The 18335-nt window shown below is 31.6% G+C and overlaps 2 protein-coding genes across 5 annotated transcripts; one reads left to right on the forward strand and one right to left on the reverse strand.

Moving 5' to 3' along the window:
- On the forward strand, nt 1–5679 carry LOC110605488 (protein indeterminate-domain 5, chloroplastic). Of its 3 annotated transcripts, XM_021744090.2 has the most exons (5): nt 1–231; nt 449–705; nt 1024–1420; nt 3189–4469; nt 5293–5679. In XM_021744090.2, exons 2-4 carry the CDS (start codon nt 552–554, stop codon nt 4408–4410), a joined length of 1773 nt encoding a protein of 590 aa, XP_021599782.1. In that variant the 5' UTR covers nt 1–231; nt 449–551; the 3' UTR covers nt 4411–4469; nt 5293–5679. The 3 variants fall into 3 exon arrangements, with proteins under 3 accessions (XP_021599782.1, XP_021599781.1, XP_021599783.1); XM_021744089.2 differs by having other exon boundaries at nt 1–705; XM_021744091.2 differs by having other exon boundaries at nt 1–705; nt 3189–4463.
- A 4984-nt stretch (nt 5680–10663) lies between these two features.
- On the reverse strand, nt 10664–14090 carry LOC110605474 (protein indeterminate-domain 5, chloroplastic). 2 transcript variants are annotated; one of them, XM_021744071.2, is made up of 4 exons: nt 13904–14090; nt 13571–13728; nt 12922–13318; nt 10664–11965 (listed from the first exon to the last, which is right to left on the reverse strand). In XM_021744071.2, exons 2-4 carry the CDS (start codon nt 13707–13709, stop codon nt 10801–10803), a joined length of 1701 nt encoding a protein of 566 aa, XP_021599763.1. In that variant the 5' UTR covers nt 13710–13728; nt 13904–14090; the 3' UTR covers nt 10664–10800. The 2 variants fall into 2 exon arrangements, with proteins under 2 accessions (XP_021599763.1, XP_043808125.1); XM_043952190.1 differs by lacking the exon at nt 13904–14090 and having other exon boundaries at nt 13537–13714.
- Nucleotides 14091–18335: the final 4245 nt, after the last annotated feature.

Here is an 18335-nt window from a genome sequence, read left to right on the forward strand (position 1 = left end):
TCAATTAAGGCAGGAAAGCAATAGGGAGGAAAATCAGGAAAAACTGTGAAAAAAAATCAAGAAAAAGAAAAAGAGAGAGAAAAAAAGAGGAAAATGGTTTTTATGTATATGTGTTAGCATATCTGCACGACACCAAATCAAAGAAGAAACACAGTAACCTCACTTGTTCAAAATCTGGCATTTAAAACAAAGGGAACTATGAAGAAAGAGGAATCTAAATGCCCCATGGGGGTGTGTTATGCTCTTCTTCCTCTTTCTTCTTCTTCTTCTTCTTCTTCTTATTGATTTTTTTATTTTATCTCCTCTAGCATACCTCAGCTCTCTGAGATTTTCCCTTTTAGGGTTCTCATTTTAATCAGCATTAAGACCTTGAATTGTTTTTTGTTGGCCTTTTGAGTTAAGATTTAAAGAGGAACTTAAATTGCATGTGGGGCTGTGTGGTTTTCAGATTATAAATTGCTTTGCAAGGAGAAGGGATTGGAGAACTAGCTAATTAGTGCAGAAACAGGAGAGGAAGAAGAAAGAAAGAAAGAAAAGTGTTTGTTTTGAAGATGGCTGCTTCTTCATCATCGGTGCCTTTCTTTGGAATTAGGGATGAAGATCATCAAAACCAGATAAAACAACAGCATTCCTCAACACCAACTTCATCTACAGCTCCGCCTCCACCGCCGCAGAAGAAAAAAAGAAACCAACCTGGAACACCAAGCAAGTATCAGCAATTTTATTTAAGATCTATATGCCTAATATATAAGTTAAAAAGAAAAAATCTTTAATGAATTTTCAACCAAGTCTCTTACATTGATTTTTCTCCAATTTGGTTTTAGCTTCTTTGTTTTTTTGTTCGTTTGTTTTCTTATTGAAAAAAAATCCGATTAAAGAAACTGCAAATTTAGAGACTTTTGCTTGGAATTGACATGGGTGTATGTATCTGTATTAAAAATCAATTGCCTGCCCAAAATTTCATCCTTTGTAATTAATTGTAGAATTTTCAAATAATTTTTTGTTTGTCATTTTTCATAACAGATCCAGACGCAGAGGTGATAGCACTATCTCCCAAGACCCTAATGGCAACAAACAGGTTCATATGTGAGGTATGCAACAAAGGGTTCCAAAGGGAGCAAAACCTACAGCTCCACAGAAGAGGACACAATCTGCCTTGGAAGCTAAAGCAGAAGACTACAAAAGAAGTGAAGAGGAAGGTCTATTTGTGCCCTGAGCCCACTTGCGTCCACCATGACCCTTCTAGGGCTCTTGGTGACCTTACTGGAATCAAAAAGCACTACTCTAGAAAACATGGCGAGAAGAAATGGAAGTGCGAGAAGTGCTCTAAGAGATACGCTGTTCAATCTGACTGGAAAGCCCATTCTAAGACTTGCGGCACTAGGGAGTACAGATGTGACTGTGGCACTCTCTTCTCCAGGTATCATTTAATCTTAATCACTCCGTAGTTTATCTTCTTCTACTTCTTCTTTGGTCTTAGCAAGCATGACGCAGATATAAATAAAGATGAGGGGAGAGGTTTATAGCTATACTCCATTCGTAAAAAAACAAAAGAAGGAAAGAGAGAGCTGTGTTATGAGTTCTTGGGCTGTTTTGTTTTAGGTCTAAGATTTCTCAAGTGACAGGAGAGAAAAAGTTTTGATTCCTCATTTCTGCTTCGTTTTCTTCGGTTTTCTTGCAAATGGGTATCGTTGTTTTTTTCTTGGGAAAATTGTTTTTGGGTATCCCATATTTGAATTTTCACTATTACTACTACGACTACTAGTGAGGTGAATTAAAGCGTAGAAAACAATATGCTCCCACGTGAACAATCTCTGGAAACTGCCATGGTCGTAGAGGTTTCTTTCAGAGAGGACTAAAAAAAAAAACGAAAGAAAAGAAAAACAGTCCATCTTTTCTTTCACCTCGGAACCACCGCCCTTTTTGGTTGTTTACTTTTCCTATTCACGTGTTGCTATGCCATGTAGAGCTTGCTGCTGCGTGTTGTTTACCATGTTTGTTCTCTTATGGGTTGGCTAGATGTGATCAGCTCTGTACTCTTGCAGGTACTCCTTTTTATGATAACGTAGGCCCTAACTAACCCTTCTTCTTTTCTCTCTCTCTCTCTCTCTCTCTCTCTCTCTCTCTCTCTCTCCCTCACTCCATGGCTGCAGTTTTTAGAGCTGTGTTGTGGTCTAACGGTAAGAGAATTGCTGTCTGGGGATTGAAAGTTGATCATCATTTAACCAGGATATTCAAAAAAACAAAGTGACAATCTTAGGCGATGATTCTTTTTTACTCTTTTTAGTTCTGGAACAATTCTATATTGGAAATCAAAAGCATCATGAGCTTGCTGCTTTCTTGCATTTAAGTTACATATTAAGATATATTAAGTCCTGAAATAGACATGTTGATTGACTTGTTTTCATGATGTTGAATACATTCTCTAGTTGCATTTATTGAGCGTCCAGTTCTTGAAATGGTATTTTGATTTCTTGTTGATTGGTTAATGATTTTCAACTCCTGGTGAAAATTCCTTCACTTCCCACCTACCCTCCATTATTATGTTTCTGTCTTCTATGGAAATTATAGTTGAATTCTTTCCCTTCAGACTCTTCCTTAGCTTCTTGCTTTTTTGTCTACTTTTAAGTCTTATACATCTCTCGTAAATCATATCATCAATCCCTTATGACAAATTCCTCTCTCAAATCTTTTTCACCACATAAACGTAACCCTAATTATATTCACCAGCACAACCACTGTCATATTTTTTTGTTGGACCACGTATATGTATATATTGGGGGCCTTTGCCGAAAGATGGGGCAGCGCCAGGCACATTAACAGGGAAATGCATAGCCAAAAATGGATTGCAACAGCTCATGAAAATCTTCCTGTGGATCATATGTCTTTCGTTCACGAGATGCTCATCATTTTCTTTAATGTTCTATTTGGACTATATATGTTGTGGGATCATACGAACACAGTTACTATACGACATCACATGTGCCCTGAGATAGTTGCCGTATTATACTCATTTATTCAATTTTCAACGCTATATAATTTGATGTTGTAGAGATAGCAGACTTGGATTCCTGTTTGAAGCTATTTTTTCAACTTCCCTTTTATTATTTGTGTACCTTTAATTGATTACTATTCGATCTTATCTCAGATGATCTGATATTAGCTTCTTGTCCTAATGATTGTTGCAGACGTGACAGTTTTATAACTCATAGGGCTTTCTGCGATGCGTTGGCTCAGGAAAGTGCTCGCAATCCTCCTTCCACCTTGAACACCATTGGGAGCCATTTATTTGTAGGTAGTAACATGAGCTTAGGCTTATCTCAAGTGGGTACTCAAATATCCTCAATGCAAGACCAATCTAGTGATATTTTGCGACTTGGCGGAGGTGGCCGGAGCGGACAATTTGATCATCTTCTTCCCCCGTCTATGGGTTCGTCATCTTTCCGAACCCCGCAGCAAATGCCTTCATCTGCTTTCTTCATGCAAGAACCAAACCAGAATTATCATGAGGAACACCAATCACAACAAGGGTTATTGCAAAATAAATCATTTCACAATGGATTAATGCAATTTGCTGATCTTCATAACACCACAAACAATAACCCTCCTCCCCCTGCTTCCAATCTTTTCAACTTTAGCTTTATGTCCAGTGGCAGCACTGGGAGCAACATCGTTAACAGCAATGATGCCAACAACTCCAACAGTAATATACCATCTTCAGGACTGCTAATATCCAATCCTTTCAACACCCAAAATGGTACCACTGGAGGTGGTGAAGGTTCCGGTATCTTCTCAAACAACATAATGGGTGATCATCATCATCAAATGACTTCCGGTGTCCCTCCTCTCTTTAGCTCCTCAGTTCAAAACGATAATATGGTCCCTCATATGTCTGCAACGGCACTGCTTCAAAAAGCAGCTCAAATGGGTTCAACTTCAAGCACCAATAGCGCATCACTGTTAAGAAGCTTTGGCAGCTCATCCTCAAGCGGAATAAAATCAGATAGACCACTTGTAGCTGCTAACTTCGGAGGCATTTTCAACGAAAACGACAACAACCTCCATGACCTAATGAACTCATTTGCTACTGGGAATTCATCCCTTTTCGTTTCTGGGCATGGACAAGAGAACCCCTACAGTGGAAACATGGAGGAAGCGAAGTTGCACCAGGGTATGAACGTGAGCATTGGAGGGTCTGATAGATTGACCAGGGACTTTCTCGGCGTTGGACAAATAGTGCGAAGCATGAGCGGAGGGTTTTCGCAAAGAGAAAAACATCATCATCATCATCAGCAGCAGCAGCAGCAGGCACCACAGCCAGGCATAGACATGAGCTCCTCCTTGGATTCAGAGAGAAATATTACTGCGCAGACAAGCCAATCCTTTGGAGGAAATGGGAATTTTCAGTGAAGATAATCTAAAAATGGACGAATATAGCTAAGAGAGAGAAAGAGAAAGAGAAGGTACGGGTACGTAAGAAACCAAACTCCACACTACTCAGCCTGTCATCCATAACATGATAAATGATTAAAAGTAAAATTCTTGATTTCATTGGTAAATGTGCCTTCTTAATGATTTTTAACTGTTCATTTTGGAATTGGAAATAATTAAAAAAGAAAAAAAAAAAGAAGAGATTATATGTTCATAATTATTATAGTATTTTGGTGTTCTCTGACACAGTTCCTTTGAATGGGGACAGCCTCAATAGTGTACATATGGGCTGTTTCTTTTCTTGTCTTTTTGTTTTTATTTCTTTTTTCTTGTTTTCATCTTTTAACTCACGCATATAAGTATATATACTCCTGCCAGAGTTCACGAGTGCTGCTCTTAGGATGCTCAAACAAAATGTCTTTTCCCCTTTACCTACATGATTAATTAATTTACTCTTGCATATTATCTATGTAATTAAGGCTAATTAAATCCTTATTTTTCCCTTTTTTTTAATTTTTCCTCTGCGTTCTAATTAATTATTTGGACAATTGTGTAATTAAGAAGGGAAGAATTTTCTTTTTTTTTTAATATATATATTTGCTTGTGCTCGAAATGCAGCTGGCAGAAATTTGTACTACAATTCCCAAAAGACAGGACATTATAATCCCCACCTCCATGCAATAACAACTATGATTGAGACACTTTCAACTGCTTTTACATAAACTTCACTCTTATGTTTGCATATGAAATGCTAATTTTCTCCTGTTTTTTTTGCTTATTTCGTAATATTAATAATAAAGATAATTAATTTATTTCTTTTCTTATGATCTAATTTATATAATTTTTTTGTGGTGTTTGCAGGGTGTGTTCAGTTGTTGAGCAAAAAGCAGCGACTGTGAGACAGCTGAATTTTCTACAACCTTTTATCTTATCTTCTTGCTTCCCTTCAAGACTACCTTAGGAGTTTGATCAATCATATTTTGGATAGTGACTTTTAGCTGCAACCTTTTTTGCTGTCTGCCTTTTGAATTGATGTTGCTTTTTTCTTTCTTTCTTTAATTTTCTCTAGTTGTTAATACAGAAAAGAAAATTTTCATGTGTATGCTTTCTTAGACTATTTTATATATCATGGTAAACTTTACATACATGTCATCAAAACTCCATTTGCATAGCTAGCTACAGAAATTTTTGCAGGATTTTGACATGTAGCTAGGCCAACTTCAGGAATGAAATCATTACATTTTTATATGCTAGTTTCTTTTTTTTTTTTATTTATCATATTTGTTTATAATTTATATGTTTCAATTATTTTCCTCTATTTTTTATTATATTTATTTATAATTTATATGAATATATTCATGTGCCTAAGTTTTTTAAAATTATCCAAAATAGTACATTTTTAGTTTCATTTCGAATTTAAATTTAAAAAAAAATCATGATTTTAAAAAATAATTACATAATTTCAATCAAGTCTCATATTTTTACAGCTTTGCATCATATAAATTGAATTTTTTTTCTTTTTTCTTTTTCTACATATTTTACTTATTCATTATTCTTCTTTTATTTCACTTCATTCATTATCATCTTTATTTTTTCTTATATTTTCTCATCTTAATTTTCTCATCTTTTTTTCCTCATCTTCATAACATTTTTCTCTAATTTTGTCACTTCTTATTCTCTCATTTTTTCACATCTCTTTTTCATTCTTGTATTCTCCCATTTCTCTTCTTCAAAATTTTCAGTCATTTATAGTTTTTTTAGTTATAAAATAGTATATTTTGCAAAATGTTTTAGATTAATATCAATTTTCTTGAAAAAATCATGAAATTTTTATAAATTTTTTAATTTTTAGTAGTTTTATTAATATTTCTATATGGTATATAAATTATTAATTACAATTTAGATTAGTAATTTATTTTTTTTACTAATGGTAGAGTAGTTTTAATAGTAAATAAATTTTTTATTACTAATTTATTTAATTATCCAAATTTAATCTTTTAAATTATAAAAATTACGGTTGATAAATTTTTCTTTATAATTTTTATTGATAGAAATTAGCAATGGACTTAAATCCATTGACAAGTTGATGGATGAATTTTAAATTTATTGGTAAATTCATTAATGGAATATATTTGAAATATTTCACATCGGTTATTTATAAAAAAAATTGAAATTGTATATATTAATTTATTAAAAAATTATTTGAATCAATTTAAACAGAAAAATTAAAGAAAATAAATAAAACTATATACAAATATATGTGCTAATTTAAAGAAAAAAGACATTAATATTTGGTCTCATTATAGAGATGAAAAGTGAATAATTTCTTGCACATGGCAAGAAAGAGACAACTATTAATCTTGCATAATTCATTCCATTTTCTAGTATATAATACAAAATGAAGAATTTTTAAGGTTATTACATGTTGACATTTTATTGAAACATTCTTTTTCCTCATCACTTTAGTCGTTTTCATCATTGTCTGTAAGTCACAAGTATTCCATCTATCCTTTTTATTCACGTTCTCCATTTTTCTTTATACATATGTTCGTATATCCAAAGGAATATATACAGCCCAGCAACTTCTGGAACCCACTTAATTTTATTAGGTATTATTTCCCCCGTGTAAGAAGAAAAAAAACCTTTTTATTTACAAAAAATGAGTTAGATTCAAAACAAAATTTATCTCTATTAAAAAGAAAATTCTTAGACTCTATTGGTATCATTGTCTGTTAGACCGCGTTACATTATCCTTAAGAATTATTTAGTAACCTCTAGAATTAAGCATATAGAATAAATTTTACAAACTTTATAACAAAAAACTATTTATAAGCCAAAGAATAAGTTTATATTTTTTGACAAAAGCTTTTAAAGTATAGAATTTTACAACAAATTTAACGCCTCTGGAGGATCATCCCACATCTGAGTAGAGCTATGACTCTAGTTTGCCTGTTTGATTAGCTTGTCCGCCACAAAGTTGGCCTCCCTGTATCAGCCTGGAACTAAAAGAGTATGGATTGCTGCCACAACCCCTTGGAATTCATGAGCGCAGAGCTTTCTTCCATTTAACATATCCACAGCCACTTTACAGTCATCCTCGACTGTTAACTTATCTATGCGCATGTTAGTTGTCATCTTAAAAACTTCATAGATAACTCTTTATAATATTTAGTTAATTATCAGCCTACAGGATTTTATAAATAATAAATTAATTAGATGTATTTGATTGGATTTTCTATAAGGCATGCATGGAAAGTGTAAGTTTCAAATTCAAAAGGATAAGGGGCCAACTTTTCAAATTTGGAAGGCCAACTCATACTTTTTTGGAAGTAATAAAAGATTTTTATCTGTGGAGGCATTTGAGAAGAGGGGAGTAGGAACCATGCATAAAGCAGTATAGCTTTTCGACAAGTTAAACTGACAAGGCAACATCTTTGAGAATAGTTAAATTCCTATTTCTTATTGGTTGATAGCTGCCCATGTAATTATTGACCCTTTTCGTAAAAAATTACTGGAACTGTCAGCAACTCTTTGCAAATATTTATTAATATATATTAAAATTATTTTGAACTTTGTCAAATTAATGTTAAGTCAGAGCTTTAAAAAATTGTAATGATACCATAAATTTGATAAGATGGTAAAGGAGAAGAAATGAGAGCTTTTTTAAATAAGGTAAATAGTAAAAAAATAAATTGAAAATCATGCGTTTTGTAAATTAATTTAATTTTTGAATTTAAAATATCAAACTTATTTGTTCGATATTATCCAATAAAAAAGTTTAATAATATGGATGTCGAACAAACTAGTTGCTCGATATTTTGAGTGTTAAATAACCGATTTTCATATCACATCGGTGTACAAAAATTTATATGGTGTACATGTTGTTCCAAATATATGTTTTGTACAAAAAATACCGAATATCTTCTTTGTTACCAACAGCTAATTTGATTGAATTGGTTTCAAATGTTAAATTTACAATATTACATTTTTTATAGCTCCTCCATAAATTGCATTACAGAAATTGATTTGAAAAAATTACTTCAAAAATAATTGTCTGAAAATTTTGTGTTTTTAGAGTGAGAGACTTTTATAAAAGGAAAAGAAATTTTATATAAGATTTCAAAAGAAAATTACTTGAATCCAGCTGTTTTGATTCTAATTAAGAAAGAACATCGGCAAATTTTATATATATACTTTTAAATATGAATTAAATTAAATTTATATTTTTTATTAAATTTAGTTAATAAAAATAAATATTTAATATTAAATTTTTTATTCTTGATTGAACCCATTAAAAAATTATACAGTAATTCATCATAATAAAAGATAAATATATAAAAAATTATAAATTTTTATTTAAATATATGTATTTTATTTATTATGACTAATTTTAATTATTTAATTTTTAAAAAAGTAAACTTTTAATTAAAAATAATATAAATATATGAATTATTAATGTATCTAATACTTTAAATTACGTATATTAAATTGGTAGTATATATAATATAAAAATATATTATAAATAATTCGTATCGTTAATGTGATCGACTCTTTAAAGAGAATGCAGAGAAATGATGAATTTATTCAACATTAATAATATTGAACAAATTTTTTTGTGTTGAGGAAAAAAACAAAGAAATTTATTTTATATTTAAATTATTGATCTCTGAATTTGAAAAAAAAAATTATTGATCATATGATTTGAGATATATTTTTCTAAAATTTACATGATTTAAAAATAGCTCAAGAAATGAGATGAAAACGAAGATGCAGAGAATTAATGGAAAATGCAGTCAAGTCAGAAAACTGATAAAGAAAGAAAGAAAGAAGGAGAGGAAGAAATAGACATCACACAGTTTCACAGTCACGGACTGATGATTCCACAAGGGGAAAGAAAAGACAAGAATTACGACAAAGCTGCCACATGAGTTTCTGTCTATAATTACAAGAACGAACAATTCCTGCTGCCTTTTTCCTGCACAAATTACATCGCCACTCTGTCACTCCTCCCATACAAAATCCCCACACACAATCTTTCAAAAAGAATCCTATAAACCCAATCATCTTATCTTTCTTTATCTTTAAATCCCAAAAGAAAATTAAAAAAAGAGAGAGAGAGAGAAATAGAGTATCTTTTGAACTTGAGAGGTTTAGGACAGTGCATATTTTCTTGAACGTAGTCAACTTGGAAAAGAAAAACTTGTGAGAAGAAAATGACTAGAGAATGTCAACAATACAACAGGGCCTGAAATTCTCCGATTTACTTTGGGTTTTAGAATTCTTAATGAATGTCTTAGGGTTAGGTATATTAGGTGACGAAACAAATTCTTTCACTAATTATAAAGAAATAAAAAAACTATATTATACGTATTAGCAACTGGACAATCGAGATTAAATAGAGAATTTTTGTTTGTCGAGGTGTTGGGAAGTAGTTAGGAAGTGAAGATTCTTTTAAGACAAAGAGTCTACTGCTCAACGTGAGCTAGCTACCAGTTCTTATCTCATCCCCTCGTGGACTCCAATGGAACTTTGTGTTTTTGTTTCAACAAAACTATGCACATGTTTTCAATAAAGTGGGATTCTTTTAATATATGTTGGGGTTGAAGATTTGGATCTTTCAACCTTCTCCATTAAAGAAAACTTCTCTTTTTAGGACCGTTGTCCTAATCTCATAAGAATAATAATATGGGAATATAATATGTTCTCTAGGTCTTAGTGAAATTACACGAGTAATTTTTTATTTTACTTAGCAAGAACGTCTTTTTTAAATTATTATAATTATAGTACAGAGGCAATAACAAGATCTAATTTTTAAATTAAACAAATTTTATTTTGACCATTGGAAAAACTTTGCTTATCCCGGTGTATTACAAATTTCTTCTTTTATAAAATATACCATATGGGACCCACTCATACCGAGTCCACTTGAGAATTTCCCGTCAATTATGAATTTTTAATTTAATTTATTTTCCATTGTCAAGTTTCTTGTTTCCCTACAAGGAAGTTTATTTTGCTTATATATTAAAGAATTGAATATAGTTATATGACATGAGAAATCTTCCTAACCAATATCATCTTACCCCGATTAAAATTTTAATTAAAACAAATCAAATAATTATTTAATAAAAATAGTGCATCCGAATAAATTTAAGATATCTCATAATATGATTCATAATATAAAATAATGATCATGCAATTCTATATATTTAAACTATAATAAATTGAGGGGGAGTAGAGAGAATGGTCAGGTTGATTTCCAATGAAAATTACCATATGAGTACACACACAAAGATAGATCAAGACAAACATACATGCATACCTAAACTACCACGATCTGTCTTGTTTTACTTCTCAAAGACTTTTCTCCCGTCAAAAACGTTTGTTATTTGCTTGTGCTGATTGTGAATCCAGTGAGCTTAGATTGATTCCATGCTGTCCGCCGCCAATGCTTCTTACCATTCCCCCAACGCCAAGAAAATCTAAGGTCAGTTTATCTGACCCTACGCCAAGACTCTGATGTAACTTTGCCTCCTCTACATTTCTAAACTTTGTGCTATTATGGTGCTGCTCCAATGAGACTCCGCCGCTGGTAAACCCGCCGAAGCTGTTATCTTGTCCGTGTCCGCCTCCGAAAATGGAAGATCCCCCATTGGCAAGTGAATTCATCAACCCTTGAAGTTGGTTGTCACTTTCCATTTGTATTCCTAGGCCAACCTCCCCAACAGTTGCATCGCCAAAGCTATTGCTGCCGAAATTAGTAGATACAAGCGGTGACCTATCAGATTTAATGCCGGTTGATGGAGAACTTCCCAGGCTTCTTAGTAAATTAGGATTGTTGCTGCTAGTCGTAGAACCCATTTGAGAAGCTTTTTGAAGCAATGCGGTGGCAGACATGTGAGGGGTGATGTTTTCTTGTTGCATTGAATTGCTATAAAGAGAAGAGATGCCAGCTGACCCAACATGATCACCCATGTTATTGGCGAAGAGGGTTGTCGTCCCTTGGCCACCATTTCCATTGTGGAATGGATTTGAATTCAAGAAGCGGGAGTTCACCAAGTTTGTGGTTACAGTGCTTGAATTGGCGTTGTCGCTATCATTCATTCGGTTGGGAGCAGTAGCGTTACTCGGAAAGAAGCCAAGGTTGAAGAGATTGGTAGTGGAAGAGTTGTCGGTGGAGCTTTGAAGATCGGGAAGTTGCATTAACCCATGTAAGGATTTATTAGGAAATGAACCTTGGTTTGCATCTGACATGAAGAAGGCAGAAGAAGGCATTGTCGACAAGGAAGACGAATTAGATGGAGGGATTATGTGCTCGAATTTCGCCGCTCCAGTGCTTCCCAGCCGCAACATATTGCTAGTTGGGTGGTTCTGATCTTGCAACGACGAAATTTGAGAACCCACTTGAGATAGACCTATGCCCATGTTGTTATTTCCATAGAGATGTGTACCTATGGTGCTCAGGCTGGTAGGATGCCTTGCACTCTCTTGAGCAAGTGCGTCGCAGAATGCCCTATGAGTGATGAAACTGTCACGCCTGCAACAAATTATAATGAAAAAGAACTCGTTATTATTTTGCCTCAAGAGGAAGAATAAGATGGGAGTGGCATAAAAGCAGAAGAAGAAGAAGAAGAAGAAGAAGAAGAAGGAGGAGGAGGAGCTAACTAAAAGTGATCACGACCGAAGACACTGAAAGTCTAAATGCCAATTCATGAACTGGCTCTTCAATAAATGTAGTGCAAAATATATACTAGTTCGATGAAAAATCAGAAGCTAGCGCATTTCAGAAACTTGCTTTTCAATCAACGCAAAACTCTCCGATCAAACTAATGAGACTGTAGAACATTCTCTCCGGAAAGAAAATAATGAGAAGGAGTTGAGTTACTTACGGGTACTGAGAAAGAGGGAGAGAGCGAGAGAACGGGAGCTTCTCTACGCAACAACCCTAACGTTATTCATGGGAGGAATTAGCTGGGAGAGCTGAGCCAACCCAGAAGAACAAAGCCATTAACATAATCACCTCACGAGAAAAAAAAAAAAAAAAGAAAACTCAGAAACACTATCCTTCCTGACATTCTGTGACAACAACACTTGAATAGAGAGACGAGATGGAGGAGGGCGTTCTCATTGAGAAAGAAAATTATCTTTCTTTTTTTTTGCCTTTTCTTTGTCCCCCCTCGTTTTCTTCGTTTCTCTCGAGAACAGCCCTCCACTACCGTAGTAGTTTCGCAGGTTATTCACATGTAAGCAGTCCTGCCATATACGAGCAAAAGAGCAAGGAACTGAGAAAAAACAAAAGATCTGAAAGAAGAAAAAGAAATGCAGCCGACCCCCAATTAGCTAGCTCTCTCTTAATTCCCTTCTCCAAAACTATCAGTTCCCAAATCTTTTTTTCAGCGTTCTCATCGTATTTTTGTTTGTAGCAATCCTATGACTATAATTATACGTATAGATAATTAATGGATGATTATTGATTAATTAGCATATGGTTACCTTGAGAAGAGAGTGCCGCAGTCACATCTGTACTCTCTAGTGCCACAAGTCTTTGAGTGGGCTTTCCAATCAGATTGAACAGCGTACTTCTTTGAGCACTTCTCACACTTCCATTTCTTCTCTCCATGTTTTCTAAAATAGTGCTTTTTGATACCAGTAAGGTCACCGAGAGCCCTAGAAGGGTCATGGTGAACGCATGTGGGCTCAGGGCACAAATACACCTTCCTCTTCACTTCTTTTGTAGTCTTCTGCTTTAGCTTCCATGGCAGGTTGTGTCCTCTTCTGTGAAGCTGCAAGTTTTGTTCCCTTTGAAACCCTTTGTTGCATACCTCACATATGAACCTATTTGTTGCCATTAGGGTCTTGGGAGATAGTGCTATAACCTCTGCATCTGGATCTGCAATGAAAGATGCCAAAACATAAATATTAAAATGAAAAAAGAAAAAAAAAAAAAAAAAGAGGAAGAAGAAGACCATTCCAATGCTTCAATTTTTCATCTCTAAAAACCCATATGGATGTAAATTGAATTGTCCCAAAAAAAAATTAGAAATAGGGTTTCTCTAATGAGTAATTGAGTTGTGGATTTTGCTAGACTGCAATACTTATTTTTGATACATGACATATTGGATGTAAAAAGCTGGAAACTTGCTTGGTGTTCCAGGTTGATTTCTCTTCTTCTTTTGAGGTGCTGTGGTTGGAGCAGCTGTGGATGAATTTTGTTGCATCATCTGGTTTTGATTTTCCTCCCTAGACCGAAACAAAGAAACAGACGATGAAGCGGCAGCCATCTTCCACCTTGAAGCAAATCTAGAATTCAAAATTCAACCAAATTATAGAAATTGCCATAACCGACACATAACCATGCTTCTGTTATTGTTTATCCCCATGAGAGGAAAGAAAAAGAACAACTGAAAAAAATTTTAAAAAATTGTTTCTTTGAAAAAAAAAAAAAAAAAGAGAGACTTGGTCTTAGATATGTTACCTAGAAAGAAAGACTTCCAGATAGAACCCAGAAAGAACCAAGAGGAAAGATTTAAATTAAAACCCAGAAAGAACCAAGAGAAAAGTATAAAGGGGACAGCTACAATCCGGAGATGAAGAGAAGAAAACAAGCAAAATCCTTAGACGTATTTTGCTTCTTTTCTTTCTGCAAAGTTGTTGTTTTTATAATATATATATATATATATATATAGAGGAAAGAAAGAAAGAATGGATCCAATTGTTCGTCAATCATTTATCGGCATGTATATGGACAACACATACATGACCACCATTCACATAGTCATTCTTCCTTTGATTTATTTTTTAATTATTATTATCTCTGTAACTTGTGCATTTCTGATTCTTTTGCCGTTACATATAAATCTACAGAAAAGGAAAAAGAAAATGGAAAAAATGGTGATGACTACTGAGGAGTAAATTTTACTGATTTGTGAGCTACTGTCATTAGCCGCTGTAAAGAGCAGCCAAATGGCGTCGTTTGTGGCCCTCGGTTGGGGCCACACGCAGGCTCCATTTCGTCACTCCTTGCCTGCTTTTCTCTGTGTCTCTGGCTTTACGTTTGGGATGTGGCCCTTGCTTCTTAATCCTTAATTTTCTCTCTCAAAATTTCTACCTGCGCTTGCCATCATTTCTATATCTGCCAACTCACATATCAAAAATTTTACCATACAGCGATTATATATATAATAATTCTATAATAATATTATGAATGATTTCATGTAGATGAATTATCAATAACTTTTGAGGTTTGGATTTTTTCTCTCAATCTTTGTATTGAAAATTTTTTATTGTGCATCCTATTAATTATATTTAGATTTTATGACTTTTTGAATAAAAAAGAGAATTAAACTTCAGCTAAAATTCATTTTACAAATTCTTCTGTTTTGTGTTATGTGTAATTCTTCTTGCCAAGTTTCAGGAAATAGGTTCTTAAAAAAAAAGTTTCAAGAAATAGGAGAAAAGGGTAGAGGTTAATTTTTCTTTCTTCTTCGAAGAAAAAAACACTTTGTTTGGATCTCCGAACTGGAGAAGAGGAAAAGAGTGAAGCTCAAGAACAATGAGGATCGATAATAAAATTGCCAATTTCATTTTAGATTCACGGTGTCCAAAGTTCATAATCTCTGATCTTTATAAAGGATGAGAAAAATTTTGAAAAAATAATTTTTTTAAAAAATAATTTTTTTTAATTATATTTATTTTAAAAATATTAAATTTTATTAAATAATAGTAGATATTTTAAAAAATTTATTGAAAATAAAATAAATTAAATAGGATTATAATAATTGATTTATATATTATAATATTAAAAAAAGAAAGTGAATGGTAATTTTAAAATATTTATAAAAGTTTGAATAAAAATTATAGAAGGAAGGGTCTTCTTATCCCATATTATAGTTTTAGACAGCTGGCTATGTTTTTTTTTTAAATTACAGTTTGCTCCTCTAAATTTTTAAATTAAAATTTCACCTATAAATTTTAATATATATTTTTTAAAAAAAATTATGTTTTCCTATTAATATTTTTTATTTTTTTTCTGACTCTTAATTTTATGCAAATTCTTGAATTCAAAAAAAAAAAAATTTTATGCAAATTCTATTCATAGTTTTTATATTATTTAATTTATCTGTTAATATTTTATAGATTTATTTTGGTCCTTTTATATTTATAAAAATTTCATTCAAAATAAAAAATATAATTTTTCAATACGAAATTTAATTATCAACGAAATTATAAAAAAATGATTAATAAAATAAATTATTCACCGTTTATTAATCATTTGGATTAACGGTATAAAATCTCGATAGTTATTTTTTTTATTTTCTTACTTGCTGAAACTAAAAGGTATTGATTTTAATTTTTTTAAAGAAATCAGAAAATTTCATTCTAAGGAATTAATATATAAAGAGTTGAATTAAAAAATATAATTTGGTAAATAATAGCTAATCTATATATCTAAACTCTTAGCTTCTTGAGGACCATGAATTTAGAGAGAGATGAAGCTTTTGAGAATTAAAGAAAAAGAAGAGAAGACAAAAAAAAAAAAAAAAAAAAAAAAAAGAAATCTTGAAGAATGCTTCAAACAAACACTTTTTCATGAATTTTTGTTTCCATGCCATTGTGTGATTTTGAGAATTGTTATTGTTCTCCCCACAAAGGAACCTTCGTTTTTAGATTTTGCCTTTCTACCCATCCCCAAAAAAAAGTTCAAAAGTTCAAATCTCACCATTTGCTGGCTTTTTTTAAAAAAATAATAATAATTTGTGATTTTCAGTAGGATGGAAAGGGACATAAATTGTTGGGTTGTGAAACCCTAATTCTGTGGTGTAGTTTCCTCTGTCCACCAGAACCTCAATGCCTTCTCTTTTCATTTGTTCCTTTCAAGGCTGAATTACTATTAAATCCATATATTTTATTGAAATTTACTATTTTATTCTTTTTTCAATCTAATTAAAATATTTATTTTTATTTCATAAAATAAAATTGTTTAATATTTTTATTAAAAAAAATTCAATATTTAATTCATGCAATATGAAAAAACTTATTATTATCCATTAATTTTAAAAAATATATTAATTTTTTTTAAAATTTTTAAAAATATACTAACTAATCTTTTTATTAATTTTAACAATTAAATATTTTATTATTTAGTTTATCTAATAAAAAAAACTCATTAGTAAATCTATTTTTTTATAAAAATATTTATTAATTATTAGTCTTGAGCTTATTTTAAAATTTTTTATAATATTAAAATTAATAAATAAATTTTTAAAAGCCTTAAATATGTTTTAATATATATATATATATTTTAAAAAGTTATCTAATAATTTTTTTTTATATTATAAAAATTAAATAATAATTTTAAAAATTTAATCATGGTAATTTAATAATTTATATTATATTATTTTTTCTTAATAATTTTGATTATTCCATTTTTTAAAAAATATTGAAACGTTTTAATCCGATTGAAAAATAAGTACTAATTAACTAAATTCTGGTAAAATAATTTTTTTTTTATTTGGAAATGTATGCATGTATCATGCTCATATATGTAATGGGACCATATTATAAAAAAAGATACAACATCCTGGATGGGACGATATAATTTCTTCTACATAAGGGTGGGCCAGGGGGAATATTTGATCTAATCTAATGGTGATGATTTTTATGGTGTAGTAGGCTGGGAGTCCTCCCATGGTCATATTTAGTCAACTTTATTCTTGTGGACCCACCTATGGATAATTTGATTAACTGTGATTAAATCAGAAGCAGTCAGGTGGGTCCCAAGGCCTCATCGGATGGCGCAAATTTTTTTCTTTTTAGCAAGCAAAAAACATTTTCTTATTCCTGAAATAGGTTGCCTATCTAATCTATCAATTATTGGCTTTTTCCCAAATGTAGTTTTCTGAACCAGAATATAACACCTACCTATGTTCTTTTTTAATTCAGATCTTGAATTTATTTTTTATTTTATTTTAAATGTGAATATGATGATTTAAATTCTTTCCTCCATTGATTGCCTTTTGGAGTTTTTTTATTTAAATAAAAATAAAAATTAAAAAAATAAAACATAAAATCTCTCCTATTTATTCAAATACATTTATCCCCAAATTAAATCTATAAATATGCCCGTTTAAAATTATAAATTAAAACTAAAATCTACGTTTTGTATATTATTTTAACGGTCACAAATACTCTATATTAATTTATACTTGAAATCTCTAATTAAAAAAAATTATACTATTTATCTCACCTTTTATAAATAATTTTAATATAAATAATATATTTATTTTATAATTTAAAAAAATATTTTAAATTAAATAAGAGATTTAAAAAATAAATTTTTTCTTATATTCCCTTGTTTTGTATCCTGTTTTTAATGTCAATAAGTTAATTAATTAAAGAAATTAAATATTCTTTTCTTTTCTTTTCCTTAGTTAATTTTCTCAGCATTTTCCTGGAAGCCAAGCACGTATGAGATATTATTTGCCATATCTTTCATCGTGAGAAAGAGTATATGTATCCACTCTTTCCTATTTTTAGTTTTGATGGTTACTCCTCTCCATTGCTACACCTACCTGTAGGCTATAGCTTCTACGTTACATTTCAAGAGGAATCTTCCTCTTATAACACCTCAAAACTCAGTCCTTTCCATGTCATTTTTATCCATTAATTATCCAACCCTTTCTCTTCAACCTAATCTTTATACATATACAGACACATACATGCTCGATCTTTTTTCCGTACATATATTAATAAAGACGGTAAGATAATAGATCAGCTGCACAGAACAAACAATAAGCCAAAAAGCAGATGCTAATATCATCGGCGGCTTGTGAGTCACACACACGCCCATGACGGATTGAATAGCCAAAGGCTGCAGCGTGTAGCTAAGGTTTTGTGGTGAGTTGCTC

This window comes from Manihot esculenta, chromosome 17 (assembly GCF_001659605.2).
Source record: "Manihot esculenta cultivar AM560-2 chromosome 17, M.esculenta_v8, whole genome shotgun sequence".
NCBI classification, from domain to species: Eukaryota; Viridiplantae; Streptophyta; class Magnoliopsida; order Malpighiales; family Euphorbiaceae; genus Manihot; species Manihot esculenta.

Bases quoted from the DNA above. Each gene is read 5' to 3' on its own strand.
- LOC110605488 (XM_021744089.2), top strand. From the start codon at position 552: ATGGCTGCTTCTTCATCATCGGTGCCTTTCTTTGGAATTAGGGATGAA. The intron at 706-1,023 runs GCAAGTATCAGC...TTTTCATAACAG, and splicing joins AAACCAACCTGGAACACCAA to ATCCAGACGCAGAGGTGATA. The intron at 1,421-3,188 runs GTATCATTTAAT...TGATTGTTGCAG, and splicing joins TGTGGCACTCTCTTCTCCAG to ACGTGACAGTTTTATAACTC.
- LOC110605474 (XM_021744071.2), bottom strand. From the start codon at position 13,709: ATGGCTGCCGCTTCATCGTCTGTTTCTTTGTTTCGGTCTAGGGAGGAA. The intron at 13,319-13,570 runs GCAAGTTTCCAG...CTTTCATTGCAG, and splicing joins AAATCAACCTGGAACACCAA to ATCCAGATGCAGAGGTTATA. The intron at 11,966-12,921 runs GTAACCATATGC...AATTTGTTGCAG, and splicing joins TGCGGCACTCTCTTCTCAAG to GCGTGACAGTTTCATCACTC.